At 31.8% G+C, this 27,731-nt stretch overlaps 3 protein-coding genes across 5 annotated transcripts; all 3 read left to right on the top strand.

Moving 5' to 3' along the window:
* The first annotated feature begins 249 nt into the window (after nt 1–249).
* Nucleotides 250–13,373, top strand: LOC149490003 (nucleoside hydrolase-like). 2 transcript variants are annotated; one of them, XM_089714824.1, is made up of 8 exons: nt 250–409; nt 5,468–5,572; nt 6,668–6,767; nt 7,949–8,117; nt 8,610–8,726; nt 11,236–11,372; nt 12,049–12,235; nt 12,605–13,373. In XM_089714824.1, the coding sequence occupies exons 1-8, from the start codon at nt 318–320 to the stop codon at nt 12,721–12,723; spliced, it is 1,026 nt and encodes a 341-aa protein (XP_089570950.1). In that variant the 5' UTR covers nt 250–317; the 3' UTR covers nt 12,724–13,373. The 2 variants fall into 2 exon arrangements, with proteins under 2 accessions (XP_089570950.1, XP_089570951.1); XM_089714825.1 differs by lacking the exon at nt 250–409 and adding an exon at nt 5,064–5,222 and having other exon boundaries at nt 12,605–13,371.
* Nucleotides 13,374–14,452: 1,079 nt separating this feature from the next.
* On the top strand, nt 14,453–17,929 carry LOC149490002 (nucleoside hydrolase-like). Its single transcript, XM_089714992.1, has 7 exons — nt 14,453–14,578; nt 14,741–14,840; nt 15,589–15,757; nt 16,093–16,209; nt 16,452–16,582; nt 17,060–17,246; nt 17,637–17,929. Exons 1-7 carry the CDS (start codon nt 14,535–14,537, stop codon nt 17,861–17,863), a joined length of 975 nt encoding a protein of 324 aa, XP_089571118.1. The 5' UTR covers nt 14,453–14,534; the 3' UTR covers nt 17,864–17,929.
* A 369-nt stretch (nt 17,930–18,298) lies between these two features.
* Nucleotides 18,299–27,372, top strand: LOC149490001 (uncharacterized). 2 transcript variants are annotated; one of them, XM_089714781.1, is made up of 8 exons: nt 18,299–18,414; nt 21,835–21,927; nt 22,503–22,602; nt 22,942–23,110; nt 23,642–23,758; nt 24,752–24,888; nt 25,812–25,998; nt 27,226–27,372. In XM_089714781.1, the coding sequence occupies exons 1-8, from the start codon at nt 18,398–18,400 to the stop codon at nt 27,357–27,359; spliced, it is 954 nt and encodes a 317-aa protein (XP_089570907.1). In that variant the 5' UTR covers nt 18,299–18,397; the 3' UTR covers nt 27,360–27,372. The 2 variants fall into 2 exon arrangements, with proteins under 2 accessions (XP_089570907.1, XP_089570906.1); XM_089714780.1 differs by lacking the exon at nt 18,299–18,414 and adding an exon at nt 20,374–20,466.
* Nucleotides 27,373–27,731: the final 359 nt, after the last annotated feature.

Raw genomic sequence — 27,731 nt, 5'->3', positions numbered from 1 at the left:
AAAGTATAGAAATTTCTAACAATTCAACACCATTTTATACCTAATTTCGTCTATCAACATTCCACTCGATTTAAAATCAGTTCCCGCGTTTTTACAATTGTCACCGAATACGTGATTTAGATAATATATAAGATAAGATACGTAATTAAAACCCATTTATTTATTCTCTATGTAGCCCTACGAGTAAATAATAAAAAAAAAAGTTAAACCGCTAAAAATAGCCAGTAGTCGTGACACAGGAAAATGTAATTATTATGTGTGGTGTTTTAATATGACAAATACATGTGTTTTGTAGTTTAAATAGTTATAATTGAACTATGGAAACGAAATATAAAAATATTATCTATGTGATACCAGCTCTATTGGTTGCTACAGCCGTGTGCGTATTTTTAGTGCTATTTTTAAGAAGGTGAGTTGTGTAATATTGTGAAAAAAATAGAAGTAAATTCGTGTTGTGTTTTTCCGAAAATATGAGTCCCCATCCCACCGCAGGATTAGTGCGTTCATAGTTTTTTTGATCAAACCAATATTTTATGTAAATTTATAAAATTCAGGAGAATATAATAATATAGGTATGGACTAGGTTTCCAGTCAAAATTTGGCCGCAAGCATGTTAAAACTCAAACTCAAACTCAAACATTCATTTATTCAATTAGACTACTATTTAGTAGCACTTTCGAATCGTCATTACATAAGTATTTTTAACATTTACCACCGATTCGGAAAGCAGTATCTACGGAGAAGAATCGGCAAGAAACTCCATAGTTGCTCTTTTAAATCATGTCAATATTACATAATATGTAACTTATATCTAACTACATAATAATATATCATAATATGCCAAAGAACTGTCCTGTGGTTTTTACGCGATAACCCTCCATGGGTCTTTATCGTCTATATATTCCTGAATACTGTAGTACGCTCTCTGAACTAGTACATTTTTTATATAAGTTTTAAATTTAGAACTACTATACTCTTTAATATTGTGAGGAATTCTATTATATAAGCGTATACCTTGACCCATAAATGAATTTTTAACTTTAGCTAATCGGAAAAATGGCATTTCAATTCTATTCCTGTTCCTTGTGCCATAATCGTGTCTATCTCCTACTCTTGTGTGCAAGTCGGAGCTTTTGTGTACATGCAAAATATTATTAAATATATACTGTGATGGTACAGTAAGGATACCAGTATTCTTAAAATGATCTCTTAGTGAGTCCCGAGCACGTAAATTATATATAGAGCGAATGGCTCTTTTCTGTAAGATAAATATAGTTTCTATATCTGCAGCCTTGCCCCACAGTAGAATTCCATAGGACATAATGCTATGAAAGTAGCTGAAATAAACCAATCTAGCTGTATCTTCATCGGTGAGATGCCTTATTTTTCGGACTGCATATGCAGCTGAACTGAGCTTACCTGCAGCGGTGTTGACATGGGCTCCCCACTGTAGTTTCTCGTCCAATGTTAACCCTAGAAATACAGTAGACTCAGTAGGATGCAATACCTCCCCGTTCAAGGTAATATCTCTGTTCAACTTTTTTACATTTGGAAGTAAAAATTCAACACAAGTGGTTTTTTTGGCATTTAATAATAAATTATTGGCAGTAAACCATTTAGATATGTGTAAAAGAGCACTGTTCACTTCGTCAACATTTGGGTCATGCCTATCCACATTAAAAATTAATGAGGTATCATCTGCAAACAGAACTATTTCACACCTATCCTGCAAATAAAAGGGAAGATCATTGATATATACCAAGAACAAGAAGGGACCTAAAATAAATTTTTCTAATGAATTAAAAATTTTAAAAAAATTTTAAAAAATTTTCTAATGAATTTTTTGAAAAAAAAATTCTGTTCACCTGTTATATTTTAATTTTTATAGTTTACATCACGGCAAATCCATACTAATATTATAATTTATGCGAAAGTAACTCTGTCTGTTACTCAATCACACCTTAACTACTGAACCAATTTGCATGAAATTTGGTATAGAGATATTTTGATACCCGAGAAAGGACATAGGATAGGTTTTATCCCGGAAATCCTACGGGAACGGGTTTTTCTTTGAAAACGCGGGGGAATAAACTATAAATCACTTAACAACAGGTAATTAATATGATGTATAAATTACGATAACGAAAACACAGTAAGTAATATGATCTCAATTATTATTCTATACCTTATTTCTACACTAGCTGCTTGCTCCAGCTCCTCTTGAGTAAACCTTTCTCAATAAATTTGTTTACAGATAAAACATGACGTTATTGGTTATAACAAATCCAAGAAACCAAAACTTTGTACTAATATTATAAAGGTACAGAGTTTGTTTGTTTGAACGCGCTTATCTCAGGAACCACGTATCCGATTTGAAAAATTATTTGACTGTTAGATAGTCCATTTATCGAGGAATACTATAAGCATAATCACGCGTAAGTGGGTAAAATATGTAAATAGTAAAGTGGGTAAATAGTAATGTGGGTAAAACCACGGGGCACAGCTAGTAATTTATATCAGTTCTTGATTTATTATAATATTAATTGGTGTTATTACTTAAATCAATAAGAAATTTCTAGTCCTCTATCTAAGAACTCGGTAATTTGTAAAATATAAAATTACTAGCAATTAAATAAGAAGACAATAGTAGGTACTTACTTTTAAAATAGGCAATAGACACAAGGTTTCGATAAATATATATTTTTACATTAAATTGTCCATACAAATTATTACGATTGAAATGTCTGCTTGGAATTTTAAAATATCGGGTTTTTATTAAAAGCATATTTTTTTATCCAAAACGTTATCACTGATTATGAATATCATTGGCATAATCTCTAGGTATAATCGAAAGATAGAAAATACTAAAAGAAAAAGAAAGAGATGTTACTTGAAAAAAGAAGAAGAATTACTTAATGTTTTTGGAAAGTGATTTAGATTTTTATTTTTTTATTTGAAATAAAAATGTTTCCCGCTGAAAATTATTATTTATCGTGAACGAAGCCGCGCACGTCCAATAGTATTTAAATTATTATACTAGAAATGTCTCTAACCATCCAGCCATTACAAATGATCAAATCTATTAAATCAATCAGTAATAAAAATTCATTATATTCATTGTTGCAATTACCAAACTAAATTCAGGTTTCATTTACGTGCGTTTAAAGTATTGTTGTTTTTTTGTTTGTTAATCATTAATATTTATGAAGGTATTACACAATTAAGTTCTTATAAAGGTATGACAAGATATAAGTTTCAATTTTCAATGATATTTTTTCGCTTGATTATGTCGATGAAATATATATTTTTTTAACTTGAGATATAATAACGTGCGTGTCATACTAATATTATAAATGGGAAAGTTTGTGGATGGATGTATGTGTATGTATGTATGTTTGTTACTATTTCATGCAAATACTACTAAGCCGACTACAATGAAATTTAGCACACATATAGAGGGTAACTTGGATTAACATATAGGATAGGTATATCCCGGAAAACCCACGGGAATTGAAACTATGCGGGTTTTTCGCCGCCGTTAAGCCGCGGGCGGAAAGCTATTAGGTACCTAATTTGTAATTAAAAAAAAAAATCTGTGCCACTAAAAAATTCTTCCCGATTAGACTTCTAGACCCTAGGTTTATTGTGTTTATATTGCAAAAATAGTCATCGAATTAGCTACAAATATTTATATTTACTGGCTTTAGTTTACAGATTTATTTATGACCTGGATGAAAAGTAGTCTAAATATTATTCCAAAACGTAAACCATCTGCAAGCAAAATATCAGCTAAATACGTTTATATTTTTTCTAAGAAAGAAAAACAAATATAAACATTAACATACACTTTCGTATTTAATAATGGATGACCTTTCTCGTTCTATTTAATAATTATGAGTGTTGCCGTATTTTAATGTTGATTTCCTTGCACCTAAATAAATAATATAATCAACATTCAACAAACAACTCAGGGTTGCTTGTTTATGACATATTACATTTTGTGACTTATTTCCTCATTTTTAAATCTATATGGCCAAGTATGAATAAGGCAATTCATAGAATTTATATTCCAAACAAGTTTTTTTTTCCATCCTTAATTAATGCAGTACCAATTTAGATATCTTGACTTTTTCCCGTTACAGTTTATCGAAACTTTTAGACTAGTTATAAAATATTTAGTTTTTACGTTTTAACTTTGTGTAATTATCTTTGCTAAGAATATATTTCTGACTAGCTGTGTCCCGCGGTTTCACCCACATTGCTCCGCTCCTGTTGGTCTTAGCGTGACGATATATAGCCTATAGCCTCCCTCGATAAATGGGCTATCTAACGTACCGAAAGAACTTTTCTTTCTGACTAGTAGTTGCTGAGATTCAAACAAACAAACTCTTCAGGTTTATAATATTATCCATACTAATATTATAAATGCGAAAGTAACTCTGTCTGTCTATCTGTTACTCAATCACGCCTAAACTACTGAACCAATTTGCATGAAATTTGGTAGGAGATATTTTGATACCCGAGAAAGGACATAGGCTACCTTTTATTGCAAAGTACCACGGGCGAAGCCGGGGCGGACCTCTAGTAGTATAGATATTCAAAAAATAATAATTTGACACGTGAATTTGGAAAGTTTTGAAACTTTTTACTATTAACTTTTTGATAAATATTTTTGTATAATGCTAAAAAGTAGTTTCCTACATAATATTATGTACCTAATAGTTTTATCTTATGTCCGATATATCGAGAACATGTTAAATGCTAGAAACTGGTAAAACTCTTGAAAATTAAATAATTAGCTAAGTAAGAATTGAACTTTACATTATTTCATGGTTCCGTAGTTAGATTGAGAGTATTTCCTTCTTACCTATTTAGAAATATTGTTCATTTATGCTCGACTCCTTTAAGTTAGGCCTCTCCCTTAACTCGATAAATCAACTTCAGTTTCATTTTGATACGTCTTGTTTGGTTAGCATAAAGGCTACTTACCGGGTTTACAAACGAGTGGCGACTGAGATTTCGCTTAGTATTAAAAGTATACTAACGACGGTACCCTAAAAAGCCGGCCTTCAACCACTGAACCACAAATCCAGCTAAAAATAAAAACAGCTGAATGATTGTCGTAATAAGCACATTATACATCGTTCATTCACATCGACAACTCGTTTCATAATGTCGAATCTGTTAAAATTCGTGTTCCTTATAGCCCTATTAATTATTTGGTAGGTGTAGTGTAATTATCCTTTAAATAAATAAAAATATTGTGTGCTGAAATATAATAAAATAATATAGAAAAAATAAATACATTTCGTGAAGAAAAAATAATAATATTCGTGATTAATAAACTTAAAAGTTGTGATGTATTATTGAAAAGTTTAAGCAGTGTGTTATAAGTTTTTATACCTATTTATTTTTTGTTTATTAAGTGGTGTTTAATATATTTATAAATAATTTGTTCATATTTTAGTGATGGAAAAGATCCGAGACCAAAATTAGTGATAGACCATGATGGAGGTGCGGACGATGCGATCGCAATTTTTATGGCTTTATTGTACGAAAAAGCTTTTAAAGGGTAAGTGAAATTATAATCAAAATTAATTTATTTATTTGAGAATTATTTTTTTAAACTAAAATAGATAAGTATCTATATTACCTTCAATTTTACATAGGTACGCAATAGAGATACTTACATTTTATTGAAAAATATATTATTATAACATACTTACTTGGGAATTTTTATTAAATAAAAATATTTGATTGTAGTTTTAAAGACGTATGTAAGGAATTTAATATTTAATAATCACGACTAAGCAATAGACAAAATGTTTGTAAACATTATTTTGTAGTGTTGTTTACATCAATGTGTACATAATAATATTATTATGTTGTTATATTTCAATAAAGGCTTGCGTTTAACTTATAGATAAAAGGCAAATTAGGAATTTAACCCAATAGATATACTTACAGAATTATATACAACATAACAATTCCACATTTACAAAAGTGAAATTGCCAAATTAATGAAGATGACGTCAAGTTCATTTATTGTAGCTACAGCAATTATATATACAATTAAGGATAACAATTATACGCTCGCAAAACTCATGTACAATTGCTTCTAAATATCTAATGATGATCGGTTGTACATCCGATACTGTTTGTTACCATTTCGAAAATTAGGGCACATTAATTTTATGGATTCTAAAATTTATTTAGTAAGGATTGTACATAATATGAGTAAGCAAAAAAATATTAAAAGTCCTAAGCCACATAACATAATTTTTTTACGAATTAAAATAATAAGTATGTACTTAGGTAAATAATAAATACTACATTTATGGCTTGACCGCCTCCTCGGTTCAGTGGTTGACACGTGAGAGTAACACCGAGGGGTCCTGGGTTCGATTCCCGGTGGAGACGAAGAAAAAAAAGGTCTTGGTCTGGTAGGACACAGAAGGCTGATCACCTACTTGTCCCTAAAGAAAATCGATCAGTGAAACAGATGTATAATGCATCTGCCCCTTACCCCACTAGGGGACATGGGACTTCACTTCACACTTTCACATTTATGGCTAGAAAAATAGAACAAATTCCCGTTGATTTCTTCTCCGTAAAATTTGCCCTTTATATTTTAACAACTTGTAAACACCTTTTTCGTATTTTTTAGGCCTGAAGTAATTGCACTCACGACAGTGCACGGGAATGTCAACGAAAGCCAAGTTTTCATGAATACTCAGAGGATATTAAATATCGCCGACAGACAAAATGTAAGTAAGAGATTAGGGGAATCCCCAGTCTTGATACCAAAAAACGTCTGAGTTGCATAAATATGAAACTAACTAGCTTATTGCCCGTAGCTTCGCCCGCTAAAAACTATCCTATGTGTTGATTGAAGTTACCCGAAGGTTCAGCAATTTTTTCGCGAAGGAATAACAAACAAATATACAAACTTTCGCATTTATTATAATTGTAAGTTTGTTTATAAAAGTACCTATATAATTATTATTTGTAAGTTTGTTTATAAAGTTTGTTGATACGATATTTCAATAATTATAAATCCATAATATCATTATTATATGTTAATTAAAATCGGGAAACTCGAGTTTAAAACATTTTTATAAGACACAGCTTATGTCCAAGTACCTAAGGTCAGTACTAAGTTAAGAGTCAATAAACTAAACGATAATATAATACATCTAAACTCTTTTCTCTAATGAAAAACAATACCAACAGAAACAATTCGTATGCATTTTGTACACATTCAAATTAAAAACGACAAGAGTCAACGACATAAAAGTGACAGTGACATGACATTTCTTTTCAAACTTCAGTTGACATATGACATACTGGTAAACAATTATTGGAATCAGTAAAAATACTGAATAAATATAATAAATATTTCAGGACATTTATCACACACTGCACGATCTGATCCCATACAAAGCTTTTCGCTTGTTTATTGGAAACCAAATGGCTGATAAACATACATATTATTATAATATATTATAATTTTAAATATATAAATACTTATATAGATATAGCTAGCTTTCCGTCCGCGTTTTCAAAGAAAAACCGGCATAGTTCCCGTTCCCGTGGGATTTCCGGAATAAAACCTATCCTATGTGTCAATCCAAGTTACCCTCTACATGTGTGTTAAATTTCATTGTAATCGGTTCAGTAGTATTTGCATGAAAGAGTAACAAACAACTTTTGCATTTATAATATTAAGTAGGATAGGATAGGATTAGTACTTAGTAGGCTAGAATTAACACCCAGATACAGAGCAAATATCGATGCTCATCACACAAGTATTTGCCCTGTGTGAGAATCGAACCCACGATTCCTTGCTTGAAGGCAGGGCCACTACCAATTAACCGGTCATTCAATAAAATCGAAATTCTTAGGGTATTACACACAAAAATGATGAATGATTTCCCTAATGTTACAGGTACCCATATACCGGGGTAGTAAAACTTCGTTCATAAGTAACATAGAATCAGATTACTTCTTCGGTTACGATGGTCTTGGAGACAATGAGGTAGAAGAATATGAGCCGATAGAAGCACAGGATGAACATGCTGCAATGGCTCTTGTAAGACTGGCTAGGAAGTATGAGGGTAAATAATTTGATACATTTTACTTTTATATTTATGAAACTGATAATTTGACTTGTACTTGTAGTCTGTATAACATAGTCTAGGTTGGACTACGGAACATTACTGAACTGAAAAGTTCATAAAGAAAAACATTAAATTTACGTTAGGATACTGAACTATCACGATCACAAAGAAAATCAATTTACCTACTAACCTTGATATCTGAAGACTACAAACGATAGATGGTAAAAAATAATATCCTGTGACTCAAAAAACTGTAGAATTAAAATTGAAAGGAATTACGTTTTAGGTAGTTAAGCATGTTGAGTTTAATGAAACTTGCACCTTTTAAACTGAAGTCAATTTTGAAAATGTAGTGATTATTGCATAGTAGGTACTACCAATTTTTTTATGTTTGCTTGGAAATCCTTATACATTCTAGATAATATTCCTGCTATAAAACATTAATACCTTGATTTCTAAAACGATAATACAGCAATATTTATTTTCCAGGTAGATTAACAGTGGTTGCTATAGGAGCGTTGACGAACATAGCTTTGGCGATCAAATTGGACCCGAGATTTACATCCCGGCTTGCACAGTTGTATGTGGGGGCTGGACATATACATGGTAAATATAATATCATATTTATACAGGGTGTAATCGTTAAGTGTGCACAAGCGATTATTCCGAAACTATTGCAGATATCAAAAAACTTTAAACTGATATCGAAAGTACTTAACCTAATGAGTCAAATAGCCATAATATTTTTTTTCAAATAATTCTAGCTTTATTATTATAAGCCAATGATACATTGAAATGTTACATTTTTTAGGCCTGACCTTGAGTTTTTTAGAGGACGCAATTTTATTTTTTTGATGTGTAGGGGGGGTCAGTGTGAAGCTAAATGAAAAAATGTTGTAAATAAAAGTTGTTCTACGAAAAACAATCTACAAAAATGGTCTGATATAATTTCTTCGTAAACTTATAAAAAAAAGTTTTATTGAAAAATATAAACATCTCTAATTTCTGAACATTTTCGCTTATAACTTTTTTGTTTATAGTTCTACGACAAAAAGTTACTGAACCTAAGTTGTAGAGAATTTAATTTGCAACGAATAATGTTAACATTGTTTTATTATCAGATAAATAGTTTAAGAGATATATCGTAAAAACCATTTCAACCGCTATTTTCAAGATGGCGGCCGTGGGACAAGGGTGGCCAGCGGCGGCCTTACCCATTGCGAGGCTCCGGGCGGCAGGCCCTTTGCGAGGCCCTTTGCTCTTCGTGAAATGTATGTGATGCGAAAGTAGTTCTGGTTGTTTGGTTTATATTTGTCATGTTTGAGGAGAAATGATACCTAAAGTTATACAAATGAATAAAATTTGAGTTTAAAATATTATTATTTAAAATATTTATATACTAGCGGTCCGCCCCGGCTTCGCCCGTGGTACATATTTCGCAATAAAAAGTAGCCTATGTCCTTTCTCGGGTATCAAAATATCTCCATACCAAATTTCATGAAAATTGGTTCAGTAGTTTAGGCGTGATTGAGTAACAGACAGACAGACAGAGTTACTTTCGCATTTAAATAATATTATATTAGTATGGATTTATACATAGAAAGATTTACCAAATTAACAAATACAGAGATGATAAATTTTAAAATTGATGTTTGGGGCTTTTCCTAAGGCTAAAATCTTTAATTAAAGCACAATAATCCAACGAATGAGCTACGTCATTTTCGATTGAAAGAATAGCAAGGGCTGAAAGCCGATCTTGTGTCATTGAATTCCTCAAATATGTTTTAATAATTTTAAGCCTCGAAAAATTACTCCTTACAGCAGACGCAACTGTCACAGGTGTGGTGGCAATAATTCTCAGGACTATTTCGATAGTGGGGTAAACTTCAGTTAATTTGTTTTCTATTATGTATTTCAGCACCGAGATAATATCGTCGTTTCCTTCATACACACGCATGAACATACTCAGTACATGCACACATTTTCATTTTTTTAAATTTGATTGGGTGGGTTGTTGCGCGAGGCCCCTGCAAGAGCGAGGCCCCGGGCGATTGCCCCGTTCGCCACCCCCTAAGGCCGCCGCTGAGGGTGGCGACCCCACAAACTTGGTGATAGCTTCACACTGACCCCCCCTACACATCAAAAAAATAAAATTGCGTCCTCTAAAAAATGCGACCCCAAATGTAACTTTTCAATGGACCACAAATAAAATATGCTTATTATATTAAGATCGTTATAGAGTCGGAGTCTAATGGCAATAAACACTTAATTACATACACAAGGTTTTTGTAAACATTAACCGGTTATTTTAGGCTGTTTTTGTAGTGTTTTTTAAACCGCTCTCATAGATAATATTATTATATCCTTTACATATTCAATTCATTGAAATAAGATTTATATATCTATACTAATATTATAAAGCGGAAGAGTTTGTTTGTTTGTTTGAACGCACTAATCTCGGGAATTACTGGTCCGATTTGAAAAATTCTTTCGGTGTCGGAATTTCATCACGCTACGGGCAACAGGAGTGGAGCCACGGGGGTGAAACCGCGCGGAGCAGCTAGTTAATAATATTGAGTAACTAGCTGCGCTGAGGTTTCACCCGTTTTCCACCGCTTATAGCTTGTCTTAGCATGATAATGTAGAGCCTGTAGCTTTTAAAACTGAAAGAATTTTTCAAATCGAACCCGTAATAGTTATGGAGATTATCGCGTTCAATCAAACAAACTCTTCAGCTTTATAATATTAAGTAAAGATTACTGTTATTTCCCGCTTCAACTCTTCTCCCACTTTGTACCAAAAAATCATGCAACTTTTATTCCAAACTAGCTGTGCCTCGCGGTTTCACCCGCGTGGCTCCGTTCCTATTGGTCTTAGCGTGATAATATAGAGCATATAGCTTTCCTCTATAAACGGGCTATCTACATTAAATAATTTTTCAAATCAGCCTCGAACTTACGGAGATTATAGCGTTCAACCAAACTCTTCAGCTTTATAATATTAGTAAAGATTTCTGTTATTTCTTTCTATAACTAACTCATATTGTCCCAAAAAAATTTAACAAAAAGAAACTTAAAAACTTTTAATTATCTAATTATTAATTATCTTTTTTCAGATGAAAACTACAAAGAAGCAGAATTCAACGCAGCCATGGATGCAGAAGCGTACCAAATCATAACAAATGGCAGTAAGCCTGATGATCTTAGCATAGTGCCCTTCTCTCCAATACGAACGAGCGTAACTGTAGAAACGGTAAATAAAGTTTATTTTATACCAGCATCTGCCACGGCTTTGCTTGTGGTATATAGTCTAAGTATTATAGCATTCAGATTTCAGAAATCACGTTAATATCTGGCGATGAAAGAATTGAAAATCAGTCCAGTAGTTACTGAAATAAATTATGTTTCTTGATGACTGCATAGGTACTATAAGAAGTCAATAACGAATTTTGAGTAATTAATGACACAAAAATTTTTTCGATGGAATGTCAGTAAAAAATGTAATTTTCAATTGTATTGGAAGTAATTAGATTCCTAATTAAAAACCCCGAAAATGTGTTACTTTCTAAAAATTCTTATACCAATAAAATTGGTTAGAATTACAAAGACCCCTTTAAAATGATTGATTCCTCCACTTTCTAGAAATCTACACAATTAAAATGAAAAATAGAATAAATTGAATCCGTGTAATCTCATAAAACGTATACATACCTATCAGATAGGGACAGGGTATATTATATTATTATGGACCTTACATAAGATACTACGGAGTTTCTTGTCCGTTCTTTTGCTTTCCGAATCAAATTACGTGGTAAATTGTCAAACTATGTTATGACTATTCAAAAGCTTCTAGAAGAAGTCTAATTGAATAAATAAAAAGTTTGATAAAAAAATACAAAGTGTCTTAAAAATAACCTTAAAAATTTCAGGACTGGCGTCTCAACGTACTTGGCGCTATACCAAGCACAGTGATGCAATACTTGAACAAATTTGAGCGCCTCTCGATCCCAGCTCAAGCTCCTCACTGGGTGCTTTTAGACCCCGCTGTCATGGCCGCCGCGATCAACGACAGCATGGTGGATTGGAAGATGTCCTATAATAGTATTGGTTTGTGTGGTGAGTATGTTTTATAAAGAAACTTTCTGTCCATGGCTTCGCTTTGTTTAAATAATAACTAATTATGTACGTAAATCTTTATGGAGAACCACTCATAAAAAACTAGCCTTCTGTCCTCGGCTTCGCCCGCTTTGTCTTCCTGGAGACCCACTCTATCTATTTTAAAGAACTCCATTAAAATACGTTGCGTAGTTCTAAAAATAGTAGGTAGGTACATAGGGACACACAGACAGCGGAAAACAACTCTTTTATACTATGTACCTGATACTTTTGGCAGTCAGCAGAGGGGAACGGACAGGGCCTGATTAAAAATTATTTTGTTAAAATTACTTTTCATGGTGTATTTAGAGAAAACGTTTTTGTTTACAGAGAATAGAGGCATAACTACAAATAACTTCACATCAGAGAAACCAAATGCCAGAGTATTGTATTCCATGGACACAGATGAATATAAGCAACTTCTGTATAATATATTTTCCCATGAATAAAGAATAATCTCAATCAAAACTACGAGTGAAAATAGAAAATAGAAATATTAAAGATATTGCTTGCTAGAAAAATATTATAGGTACATCTGCCCACAAATATCAACTTATTTTTCACGAATTCATAATATTTTGAGTGAAAACTTTTTTTAAATTTTGTAGTTGAGTTTTGAAAAAGCTTATGGGAAAGCTTATATTATGACAGAAAAATTGAATTCTTCGTTAAAACATATCTTTCCTGCCGTGGCTTTGAATAAAGGATTTTAAGGCTTGGATAATGTTCTCATCTCATACATGTTTTATATAGTTTACTCGGTATATTTTTTGAAAATGTACTTATATTCAACATTATGAGTGATAAAATATGATAAAAATACAACGTAATAACTATTTAGTATATACTAGTCTGTACCTTAACTGCTGAACAAATTTGAACAAATTTTGATATGTTGATAGATGAAATCTGTGTAAGAGTACTGTAGCAATGTAATAAAACAATATATTATGTATAAAATACATTTTAAATATTGTTAAGTGTGAAATTCTGTACAGTGTTTAATATCAACTGTGATATTTGATTCTTGTAAATTTGTTTATAATTTTTGCGAAGATAAAATAGAATGATATGAATAAATAGTATTAAGAAAATGTTTTGCTTTTTATTATTTTTTATCACACACATAGGTATTTTTACGATAAGATGCTAATAAATAATAATGTAGCTATAAGTAGAAAGTAAAAGCAGTAGGTATATTTTGTTTTTTAATTTAAAATATTTAACACGAACACAAAACCAAAAAAGATAATTTATTATTATATAAAAACCTAAAAGAACGCAATACCTTCAACTTGTCTCTAATTGAATTTGAATGAAAGCTTCTAAAATTATTATTTTAAACTAGCGGTCCGCCCCGGCTTCGCCCGTGGTACATATTTACGTTTTCTCTACATAAGAACCATCCCCGTACTTTAAGAAATATAATAAAAAAAGAATTATCGAAATCGGTTCAGCCATTCACACGTGATGCACCGTGACATCGCGAAATGGGTTTCATTTTTATTATATAGATTTTTGCAGGATATTATAATATATATAGAAAATAAATATATAGAAACTAAATATGTATATTTTATGTCTATCGTATTATCAAATTATCAAAGATAATTAAAACATCGTTAAAAATACATCTATTTCACCACTAATTATAAATCACATTAAATAATTTCCACTTTTAGTTTTAAATCATTTCAATTTCTATCATTTAGTTGAAATCAGCTTCTTCTGTTCCATGTAATCTAAAACGAACAAAAAATATACAAAATATTTTTTAAGTAAAAATTTCCACATGGAGATTAAAAATGGATAACCCAATAAAATGTTTTCTTTTTGTGTGTGTATTGAATGTATTTTTCAGGTAAGTACCGACAGTTATTGATTTAAGAACTCAAATACCTAATAGAAGTGAAAATTTTTATTCATATTATAATATTATGTACCTATATAGTAGGTACATAATATTATAAGTCTGATACATACCTACAATTCCTACAAGATTTGTGAACCTTTTGTAATATAGGTATTTATTATAGGTGTTTATTATTTCAGAATTATGAACATATTTCACAATTGTTCACGTTCATTGTTCATGTTCATTGTTCATTGTTCATGTTCATGTTCATATAAATAATGTTGGAAATAAGTGTACAAATGTGCAACAAGTTAAAATAACAAAAATCTATTAATTTTCAGCCTAACAGTAGCGTCAAATTCTCAAAAATTATTAATAGACCATGATGGTGGTGCTGACGACGCTATGGCTATATTCATGGCATTATTAAACGAGAAACACTTTGATGGGTGAGTATTTAATAGTTTTAATGACCCATATTTAGTATCCTCGTAGAAACATAAGATTTAAATAAAGGTTAAAATAACTGTTTTGCTCTAATCTCCCGTAAGCGTATCTATTAAATAAGTCTAAAGTCGTAGAATATAAATCATATTTTTAAATGCTTTTAGACCAAAAGTAGTTGGCATCACAACAGTGCATGGCAATGTGAATGAACCACAAGTCTTCGAAAACACTCAAAGGATATTGGACATTGCTGACAGAAGAGATGTAAGAATTTTTTTATTTGCTCTACGTGCCACGTTGTTGTAATTCGACCCAAATATTTTGACCAAGTTGTTGCTTCTATATTCACTGACCTGCATACAAATGAGTCGTGATTAAAAAAAAAACAATCGACTCATTATAATAAGAAACACGTATCGTCGACATAGAATAAAAGCTAGATATTAAAAAGGACAAGAGAGATCTAAATAGTAACTTCTGTTTTTTTATATCTTCTGTTATTTAATATGTCTTCTACCACTAGTTAACTTCTTGACGAAAATATTTATAGGGAAGCTGTCTACAAGCAATAATACCAAGCCAAGATAGCTATAATGTGTTTATCCAAGTTACCCTCTATATGTGTGCTAAATTTCATGCAAATACATCCAAGGAATAAAAAGTTTCATACAAACTTCTATCCCCTATTTTACACCCCTTTAGGGGATGAATTTTCTAAAATCCTTAGGGGACGCCTACGTTACCTATGACATCTAACTGCATGCCAAATTTCAGCCCGATACGTCCAGTGGTTAGGGCTGTGCGTTGATAGATCACTATATCAGTCACCTTTGAGTTTTATATATATAGATATTTCATGAAATAATACTACTACTACTAACTAATAAACTATTAATATTATTTACATTAAGAACGTAAAAATGCGCTGGCTTATTCGATAAGGCAACTCAATTACGAGTAGGTATTTTGAAATTCTGTAAATCACTCGACAGAAGTATTCTTATTCTTTCAGGTACCAATATACCGCGGCTGTCAATCAGCTCTCATAAAGGATTATCCCACTGATGGTTATTTTGGTCACGACGGACTCGGAGATAACTCCACGAAGTCATATAAACCAATCAAAGCGAAGTCTGATTATGCGTCAGTTGCTATGAGCAAACTGTCGAAGAAATATAAAGGTTTTTAATTTCCTTAATATACTTTTGACATAATTTGTGATTCAATATAAGAATGTATGTATTTTATTCGTACAATATCAAAATAATTACAATATTTACAAATCGAATCGTCACAGAAATTAATTATATTGTATGAATAATTTACATTACATAATACAGACTTCATTGTTCGTACAAAATAATGAATATTTTAATTAAAAGTTTAATAAAATATTCTTCATTTTATTCATGCCTCATATATTACAATTTTAATGTGTATTGTAATTTGTAAATTGTAAATGAATTAATAATATTGTATATTTTTATACAAATCATAATAAATTCTTTATTCGCAGATAAATTAACAATTGTAACGTTGGGGCCTCTTACCAATATGGCCGTAGCTATAAAGTTGGACCCAGGGTTATTAGCTAGGATATGGCAATTGTATGTTGCAGCAGGCAATATTTACAGTAAGTATTTCTCTAATTATTCAAATAATAAAAAAAAATTGAGATACTTTTGTGCATATAATTTTTGAAATGATTGAAGTGTAAAAAAAATATCTTCGTTAGTATCGAATGAAATTTTTAATTTCTATTGATGTCATGAAGTATTGTATCACCGTGAAAGAATACAAGTGTTTGTATTCTTTCTTTCTTATTGTGTGAAACCGCGGGGAACAGCTAGTTAAATATATTTCTTACAATTCCAGCTAATGGCATGAAACTAGAATTTAACGTTAAAATGGACATAGAAGGCTACTTCGTCGTCATTCACAACGGCCTGGCAGACAAGCTTACACTCATTCCGGCTAAAGTTAAAAAGTCCCTAAATTTAGGGAGGGTGAGTAAAAGATTTCATTTAAATGTAGTACTTGATATACAGCATTTTTTACACTCTAGCACTATAATATTATTCTGCAGCACTATCGAAGCCCCTTATTTATTTGAAATTTTGCAAAATGTTAAACTTATTACTTTGGAATTGGCTTCATTATTCCTCCACTCAAGATTATTTTAATAGAAAAGATAAATTAAGTAATTAAATAATATTTAATGTTGTTACAAATTACTAAGCGGGACAGTAGACTTATTATAAACGTCAAAAAATCGAAGACAATTATTGGGAAGTTAAAAATTTGTACATATTTATATTTTTGAATGAGAAATATGCCCAAAAAGTTCCAGACATTGTCCCTGTTAGAACATTACTATAAATTAAAAGCAAGAAGGCAAATAAGACTGGTTATAGTCCAATATTGAAAGTACCTAGTTAATTAATTATTTAAAAATTAATAATGTTTTGATATACATTTTCCAGCAATGGCGTAAAGATACCTTCGGCGAAATAAACTCAGATATAGTGCGATCTCTAAATATATTTGAGCGCATATCCCTGCCTAAGACCAAAGATTGGGCGCCATTAGACCCTGTAGCGATGTCCATTGTTCTGGATTCGTCAATTATAAAAGAGCAAAAGTATACTCTGAATGGAATATTTTTATGTGGTAAGTTTAGAGAGAGTATTTTTTTTTTTTGATTAGGGAATAAAATACAGATAATAATACCGATTTATTCCGGTCGTATCCCCCTGGCTGTGATCCACCTTGCGTAGTTATTATTAATAATTTCCGGAATTATTTCCCTTTGTCTTTAGTTCGCCCGCACTGATCCTCCATCATACATTAAGGCAATTTAATTGAGTATGTTAATACAGTTTGAGTTGAAGGTTTAGCAATATCTTCAATAGATGGTCCTACAATATACATTCTTGTTAAATGAAAGTTACTCAATTTTTCAGTAAATTGTATTTATAAAAGTTCAATACATAATCTTTAAACACAATTCAGTTAGGTTAACTGCTAAATTGTTTTATAGAAAAAACCCTTTGTTTACAGGAAATTCGAAAGGCAGAAATACAAACGATTTCAAGTCAAAATCGCCTAAACAAAGATTGGTGTTCTCTTGCAATAAGGAGCCATTTAGGGAATTTTTGATGAAAATATTTTCAGCTGATGACAATAAGCATGGCAGTGATGAAAATGATGATAGTCATGATAGCCACGATCACCATCATGATCATCACCATCATCATCACGACGATAGCGACGATGATGATGATTAAATAAAATTTGAATCGTTTAATTCTCTTTTATTAAATATGATTAGCTTCATCATAATGACGACGATGATGATGATAAAGATGTTTAAAATATAAATAATTTTCCTTATAATTCTCTTTTATTGAATACACAATCAGCGTCATGTTCACCATCATCCTTATATCGACAATGTTGTCTTAGTGATGTTGATAAATAAAATTTGTTCTGTGTAATTCTGTTTTATCGATACACGATTATCAATATGACGACGAAGGCCATTGCACCTTCGAACTTGCAATGCTTACAATAAATTATTCGATTTCTATTGTAGTAAATTATTTATGGAGTCTACGTAGGAGTTTGCCATAATAAAAAAAAACAAGTTTGGGTAAATATTCGGACAAGTTGGCAACACTGGATATTTCCGAGATGAGACAGTAGACTAGACTAGACAGTGACAGTATTATATCGCCCTTCGATGGGAGTGCACTTGTCAATGATTCAATAATGTTTAGATTAAAATAATGCACAATTTCGCTTTGTTTATAGTACAGTGAATGAAAATGTCAGAGATGTACGTATTTGAAGTTGTGATTAAATATTGTTTTTGTATCTATAAGTCATCTGTGGTATGTAGTGCTGTCCTATTTTAAAATACTAAAGAAAGAGGCGGCGAAATTAAGTCCAAGACCTAAATAATACTCACGTTTTGGTGTTTTTTTAGTGACGTGAAAATGACTAAACAAAAACGAAGATAGTAAAGACAAAAGTAGGTTATGTAAATTCGAGCAATTAAAAGGTAGGGACGACTGAGTACAAGTATAACCCTCCAATTTACGGTTTTGGGAGGGGGGAGGGGGGGCTATGGGATGGCCTATGGGTATGGGATGGATCATGGATCGCTTCGCTCGGGAAAAAAAAAATAATAATATATTTATTTGTACATATACAATTTTTTGTGAATGTATCCATATTAATGAAGGCAATTAAAAGCTCCGCACACTTAAAGTCTCAGATCCTGACTGCCGTTTTCAATCATACAGAGGACCCAATGTCCTTCAACGCGGCGCGGCGTCCTGGATTATACTTTCTTTTTCCAAATTTACTTTTGTCTACCTGGACAATTTTCCTAGGTCCACCAATTTTTCTCTCACTTTCTTGTTGCTCCCGACTATATGAATACCAATCTGCTATTGTTTTCGTTGATAGCACTGTATCTCTATCTCGTCTTGCAGTTTCACGCTTAACGTCATTGTAGTCTGCTCCCACACTAAATAAATACATAATGTGGAACACTATATCTATGGAAAGATGTACATTTTCAAACCAAGTTCCCTTGGAGCGACTCTATGTTCAAGTGCTCTTGTGGTAACAGAAGGAACCAAGTTTTAGAACCCCTAATTTTGTAGAAATTTCAGACCCCGTTTCTCAGCAAAGTGCAGATACTGCTCAAGAGTGTCCAACTCTAGTAAGATCCTGAGATGGTTCCACTGATATCTAAAACAAAATAAAAGATGATAAATTCCTTTTCATACCATTAAATCTTAAGCAATGATTAATAATTAATGGCACACAAACCTTATCTCCTCCACATAATAATAGCACTGAAGAAGAGCTCGAAACAAATGGCTCATTTGAGTCCAACACTTGAATTACACTCGATTCAGTGCGATGAAGGTGCAGAGCACGAAACCAGGGGCTTCGGAGACGCCATGGTAGGACACGATAAACGCTCTCAACTGCACTGCGCACAGGCGCACGAACAATGTCTGACGTCAAAATGGTGTCAATTCGCACGCGTTACCTCGCTACGTTACGTTTCGACTTTTTTTTATTGTGTTAAAATACGTTAAATGTGTTAAATTGTAATTAAATAAAAGTTAAACATAAATATACAATGTACTTAATGTAAATATTCCTATCCAAATAACTTAATTAAACACAAAAGTTACGAATTATTAAATTCATTGATTGACAGGCTAAAATGGAATATAAACCTAAATAAATAAAATATTAAGGGACCTACTTAAGAAATTAAAATGTTCATGAAAAAATATTTCCTAGAAAGTTTTACCAGATCAAGCAGTCAGTGTGCCAAAAATAAACTTGGTAACATTGTTTGGATAAATACGAATCAGCTCCCACATTTCACTTGTCGATTATTTTTATTCATTCGCTCACTAGTTTTATGACAAACTAGCTGCGCAGGTTTCACGCGTATATGAGTTTTTCCTTTTCCCTAGTGTTCCTGTGTTATCGGCTCCTGTTACTGAGTAGTTAAAAAACCACGAACCAAATCTTACCCACCCCGTTTCTAAACCACTGCTAAATGACAATGCTAAATTACTTAATCAGTCAAGAGTCAAGACGTTGTAGTTTACATTAAACAACTTGTGTCCTTTAGTCATTCAATCAAATAGCAGATTCAACCAGATGACTGCGACTTACATACATAATATAATCATTTTTAATCTATGCCAGTACTCAGTTGACCGCGTGCGCCTTGGTAGTAATTGTATACTCTTTGGCCTTGGCGTGCGCTCGAGTTAAGAGATACAATGTTATCAAAGATAATTTTATTGACAGTTTTGCCTATAGCTGTGTTATCTTTCGCAAATCGAGATGTGTAAGTACTTCATTTTTTAATAAATAAAATAATATACAAAAAAGTCTGATGTTAAAAAATCTATATAAGTATCTATGTTATTTCCGAAGATAAATGCTACTTTTATTGTTGTGAAGCTAGGAACCAATTTTTATCTTCCGCGGTCGATAAAGATTTGACATGTAGGTATATGTAACACGAGATAAATTTTTTTTTCTGGCAGTTTTGATATTATATCTGTGACATTAGACAATATAAAATAAAAATAATTAATACTATACATAGGTCATTTCATTTGATATTAATTCATAACTAGGTAATTTTCGCTTCTTACTTTACTGAAATATTATCTTGCTATAAGTATAAAGAGAAAAGTAATCAATGATAAGATAATCTATTGAAAATACAAAATATTCGCGAAGACTGCCCTCAATGGCCCTCAATTCCAATCAAAAATTTCATATGCAAGATTGATACAGATCGTAAATAGTAAATACCTACTTTTTTCAACTATTTATACATGTTTAGTATAATGACGTATTTAATTCGAATTGACTAATTATTTTTATCGGAACTGCACCTTACGCACATTCCATAAACTCAACCTGAAATAAATAAAAGAAAATATGTTTTTGAAACAGTATCAATACATTTTATCTGTAGGAGGTGCATTATCCCACGAGGTACTATAAATTTTAAAGCAAGTTGGGAACTTTGGAGGCTCAATACCTACTTTCTCAGACAAAATATTTTGCGTAAATATATTTTTTCGTTCGTTTCGTATTCAATTAGTAGAGTCTATTCGACCAGATAAAACACGTTTGTATAAAATTGGGCCAAGTGCATCAAGATGCCATAAGCAAGATTGCTTAAAACAGTATATTTAAGATTATAACGAGTTAAATACACTTCATATCTGTTTCATAGATCGACTCTTTATACTTTTTTAATAGTCTCTAGTATCTCAGTATCACCGTATCTATCACCAGGTAAATGTTAAAATATGTAATGACGATTCCAAAGTGCTTCTAAAAGAAGTCTAATTGAATAAATAAATGTTTGAGTTTGCGTTTATCAAACAAAATTCACACCAAAGACGATTTTCTTTATGGAAGTTACTTGTCCCGAATTACAGAAATAACGAGGATTATTGTATTAGATAGAGCACCTAGGTTATTTCCAAATACCAATTGGTATGAGAGTCATGAACATACTGCGTCAGTAGTTAGAAGTAACAACATCAATTTCCCTTTTTATTATTATTTTTTTATTTGGGATTGGCTCTTTGGGATTTTTGTACGTTCGGAAATAAATCAAAATATTGTACATTAGGAATATAATCTATCGATGTACCTCATAACTTTATTCTGGTATAACTTTTCCTTTCAGAACAGAATCAGTAATAGTGATCGACAATGATGCAGGTGCGGACGACGCTTTGGCCATTTTTCTGGCTACACTTTACGAGAAACATTTTAATGGGTAAATATTTCAATAAACTCTTGCTTTTAGTGATTGTGGTTGAACTGTTTAGTACTTACAAGTAATTTAAAATTAATTTTATGAGCAGATGTAATATAAAGAGGCGGTAATGTAAAAAAAATACTTAAATGTAAATCATATTGTAACTATGTGTGAGCCGATCAATCGCCAAACGATTCGTCGAGAAGAAAATTCATTGAAAATATAAGTAAAAATAAAAAACAGGACCTTTGTAAAGCAAATAATTCTGATAATAATTACTGATAAAAATTTTAGTGAAGCCACTGAATGAAAAAATAACTTTTGCGATTCCGACAGTCCAACAAATAGTGCAATGTTTTTTTTTGTAATCGCCGTCTGTAATAACCGTGGTCTGTAGTATCCACAGACATGTATCTTTGTCTGTGGTAGTATCCGTCTTGCAAACACCATCGTCCTTCTCCAGAATAGAGGAAAAAGTGGGTTCGAATCCCGCCTCTTGATCGATTTTTTTTCTCTTAAAAATTTAGATTATAAAACGCATTTGAATGATTTAAAAACTAAATATCGTATTCGTCTAAATGTCTTGCTTTCAGACCTAAGCTAATTGGACTAACGACTGTCAACGGGAATACAAATGAAGACAACGTCTGCACTAATAACCAGAGAATACTGCAAGTTGCCAAACGACAGGATGTAAGTAAGAACTGTTTAATAATCATGAAATATTACAATTGTTTGATGCCGTATTTAGTACCTGTGTAGGCCTGGGTTTTACATGAAGAAAATAATTTATATTGAAATGTTGTGCTCCAAATCTTCAACTTCTGGGTAACAAATAATTAAATATTTAATCTTAAATTATAAAAGTTACTACGAAGTTTTTTTTCAAAACATATCTTTGGTGTATTTGGTTAGTATACCAAGTCGGTACTTAACTATAATATTTTAGCAATTTGTGATACCTGCTAATTAAGAAAAAGAGATATTCACCTAATCCTCAAATTTATATTTCTTCTCATATTGAACTTCCAGATACCAATATACAGAGGGGCAAAAGAATCGCTGGTAATCACACCATACGCTGGCGACTATTTCGGTCAAGATGGTCTCGGAGATACGGGGGAGGTCTTACGAGATCTAGTACCGCCTAGACGAGAAGCAGCTGTGAATAAACTGATTGAGCTATCGAAGCAGCATAAAGGTATATATTAATTAAACTTCGTTTAAAGAGTACCTCGGTAGTCACTTCTTACAAATTATAACAAAGATTTTAAATACGAAAATATACTAGCGAGAAAATTCTGTAGGTAAGTATAGAATATTCATGTAGTTTTGACTGTTGCAATAAAATTGATTAGTCTGGTTATCAGGTTTACCCAGTTAAAGGTCGATCTTATAACCAGATGAGCCGTATTTTTTATCAAATGTAATTTATGAACAAATATGCCTATGATAACTTGCCTATCAAAAAGTGATCGTGGCTATACGGATCTCGTTCAAAGACGAATCCTTTATTCTGACAAACCATTTATTTATTTTATGCCATGACAAAATATCGGGTGCAAGAGTCGGAGTAATCTGTTAATCTCGTCTTTATTATATGTACAATTTATTGTCTGTCACCTGAATAAAATGTAATATATAAATAAATAGATAAGAGAGTATTTGTGAAATGCCTCCATAAGGGAGGCTATGAACAAAGATTTAGAAAGTCTATTATATCTCATTACAGGGAACCTAACAGTCTTATGCTTGGCATCTTTGACGAATATAGCATTGGCCATTCAACTGGATCCGAATTTCCTGGGCAGATTGAATCATTTGTACGTTGGTGGTGGACACATACATAGTAAGTTATTATATTTATATTTGAGTTTGAGTTTACATTAGCGTGACCTCTTTATCGAAAATATTATAGAATGAAAATATAAGAAATGCCTATGTATTGTACGATGTTTACATTTTTCACTTCACGTTAGCACTTGGGCAATGTGGCTTTAGTGTAAGAAATATATTAGAAATTAGATAGAAAATTCGAGATCATTCCGTTATTCTTATAAATCAGTACAGTTAGTTTTTAGTTTAGTTTATAGACATAATACTATGGCCAATATTGGGAGAAGCCTCTGGCTCCTGAGACACAGTTTTAAACTAGTTCGGGAGCCGATGGATTCATTATCTAGACCTGTATAATTATTATGTCAATAAAGATTTTTATTATTATTTTTTTAGTAGATACTATAGCTACTTATGCTTAGATAATTACTGATTAAATAAGTAAGTTTGAATAATAATATACATCAGTCATCTACATTTATCTTAAATTGAAGTAAATAATTACTCAATTCAGATAACACAATTTAGCTACAATCCCAGTGTTGATACCAAATAATAAAAATTCAATAATGAATCCAGTATGCTAAAGTACCAAAACTAAAATGTTTTGGTACCAGTAGATTACTTTAAAATTCTTTATTTCTGTATAAAGTCGTAATTAGGGTAGGAATCTCCAGAAACTATGGAAGAGGTCGTAAATAAACTCAAACTCAAACATTTATTTATTCAATATTAGACTTCTTATAAAAGCACTTTTGAATCGTCATAACATTTTTTAACATTTACCACCGATTCGGAAAGCAGTATCTATGGAGAAGAACCGGCAAGAAACTCCATAGTTGCTGTTTTAAAATTATGTAACTACATAATATTATTATATGCCAAAGAACTGTCCTGTGGTTCTTACGCGACAACCCTCCATGGATTTTCATCTTCCATATATTCCTTAACGCTGTAATATTTTTTCTAGGTCAGCTAGTAATATAATATTTCGTTACACACACAGGTGAACAATTTCCCGAAGCAGAGTTCAACGCACACATGGACGTAGAAGCGTATCATATTATTGCTAAACACGCAACACCTGAAAAAGTGACGATATTACCTTTCTCGCAAGTTATGTTACACTTAAACATAAGTAGGGTGAGTATTTTTAACTTTAATGAATCAAAAAATATTAAATTACCAAGCATGGATTTGTTTTTGTTTAAAGAAATAAATTAATTTTTTGTAATTTGGTTTTTAAGTACATACGAGATTTATTCAAAAGTCACTTAATTAAATTATCATTGTTTGCACTGAAAATTGTATCCGCTATAAACGCAAAAAAATCTGAACTATTTTTCATAACCTCACTAAATTAAAAGAACCAATTCTGATGAATTTATAAATGAGACTTTGGAGATCGATATACAATAATTTTTGTCTTATTGTAGTCACGACTGGTCTCCAAATACATCAATGAAATGCAACCATGTTAACATTTGCTAAGGACAAGTATAACACATATATTACTACAACTCGTACTATGGCCATAGAATTCGAAAATAATTTGGAAAATCCAAAAGTGCACGCCTCATAATTTTTTTTTAATAAATATTTATTAATTATTATTTTTGTTTATTTAATAACAATTAAACCACATCGAATCAGACCCTGAAAAATGAAAGGGTTCTATTCCTGAGCATACTCAAGCGTAAGAGAAAAAAAAAGACTCGATTAGTAAAGTATTTCGGTCGCTATCGTGTTAACAAGAAAAAGGATCCGCACATACAGACACACGGACGTCCAAGACAGAACTTTTTTAAACTGTTTTTTAACTAGTTTAAATAACAAAAATGACATCAAAAATATCATGAACGTTAAAAATAGTGTTTTTTCTTAATATGTGTGTGTATGTATTATCTTATAAGTGCAATGTATGATACATAAAGACATTTTAAGTTTGAAAAATCTGATGTTTTGCGCGAAGTGACAGTAGTACCCACCTCAACGCTTCGCTTATGAGGCGTGCAAAAATCACAATAAACAGAAATACCTGTCACAATATTACCTATCTATTTCAGCAATGGCGAGAAGAAGTCTTCGGCGTATTAGACACAGACATAATAAGGGCCCAAAATGGTTACGAAAGGATAACTCTGCCCCAAAGTGACAGGTGGCAGCAGCTCGATCCAGCAGTCGTGGCGCTGTTCGTGAAACCAGAACTGGTCAGCGAGTATAAGTACACGAAGAATGATATTATTTTGTGTGGTAAGTATCAGATACTTATGTGTGCTAGAGGAAGGAACGTTTTGAATGAATAAATGAAAAATACTTTATTGTACATCTTATAGAATACATTTTACAAACTTAATAAAATATAACAATGTACAGTACCTAGGCCTTATCGTTTTGATAGGAAGTTTTAAAATATTGCCAAATTAAAATTGTTAACTTGAATTGTTTAACGATTACAATAACAGTAGACCTATAAAGATGCAATATTGATAGTTTTTTAAATAAGTAAGAAGCCTGAAAATAAGACTTACCTGAGTCGTATTTAAAATGGTAACAGTATACATACAATATTCCTGAGAAACGTGACAACATAATATATTTATTAGGTTCTACGTCAATTTATACCAGCGAACTAGGACAAGTGCCTAGGTTTTTCAATAAATATGGAAAACAGGAAAAACATTATTGGCAATCCTTCCTCATAGAAACGACTAAGCAATGTTCTCCCAGCCTTAATTATTCCTGAACACTACAACATAGATATTTGATATTTAGTTTAACAGCAATCAAATGCTTTCCTACTTATAATATGTAAATGTAATATTATAAATGCGAAAGTTTGTGAGGATGTGTATGTGTGTGTTTGTTCCTCTTTCACGCAAATACTACTGAACCGATTACAATGAAATTTAGCACACATATAGAGGATTACTTGGATTAACACATAAGATAGGTTTCATCCCGGAAATCCCACGGGAACGGGAACTATGCGGGTTTTTCTTTGAAAACACGGGCGAAGCCGCGGGCGGAAAGCTAGTTTTAAAATAAACACGTGTAGAATTCCGCTGTTGGTCGTAATTTTTCTAATCTTTAAAAATTTATCAACATAGATATTTTCAAAGCTAGGTGAAGAGGTTCCTAAACAGATGTACCTATTGATTATAATATGAAATACTAATATTATTATAAATGCGAAAGTAACTCTGTCTGTCTGTCTGTTACTCAATCACGCCTAAACTACTGAACCAATTTTCATGAAATTTGGTATGGAGATATTTTGATACCCGAGAAAGGACATAGGCTACTTTTTATCCCGGGAAAATGACGCAATCCCGGAAATCCCACGGGAACGGGAACTAAGCGGGTTTTTATTTGACTGCGCGGGTGAAGCCGCGGGCGGAAACCTAGTATGAAATAAAATACTTATTAGATTATGAAAATGAAAAATTGTAATGTTTTATAATTATTATTTCTTTACAGGTGATAAACGAGGAATGAACACAAATACTTTTGTCGAGAAAGAAGACGCTAATGTGAGAGTAATAGATTCTATAAAAATGGAAGAATATAAACAGTTCCTGTTAGATGTATTTAGTGCTGATTTAAATAAATAAAATATTTACATACGTTTTTATTTGATTTTACTTAAGTCCTTAGATTGTTTTAATTTTTGTCTACCCAGATAGAATGAAGTTGAAGTATTATTAGTGAGGAATTATGGACCAAACTATCATGTACATAATCACATAGTATAAAACAAAGTCGCTTTCTCTGTCCCTATGTCTCTTTGTATGCTTAAATCTTTAAAACTACGCAACGGATTTTGATGCGGTTTTTTTAATAGATAGAGTGATTCAAGAGGAAGGTTTTAGTATATAATTTATAGGTATTAGACAAAGCGGGCGAAGCCGCGGGCGGTTCGCTAGTTGCAATATAATATAAATTAAATTATTTAAAAACTAGCTGCTCCGCGCGGTTTCACCCCC

Source organism: Colias philodice, chromosome 3 (genome assembly GCF_061535455.1).
Source record: "Colias philodice isolate Cphi_HAF_F1 chromosome 3, ilColPhil1 Martin Lab GWU primary, whole genome shotgun sequence".
Lineage (NCBI taxonomy): Eukaryota > Metazoa > Arthropoda > Insecta > Lepidoptera > Pieridae > Colias > Colias philodice.
Note: the sequence above shows the minus strand (reverse complement) of the source record. Positions and strands in the feature narration are given on the sequence as shown.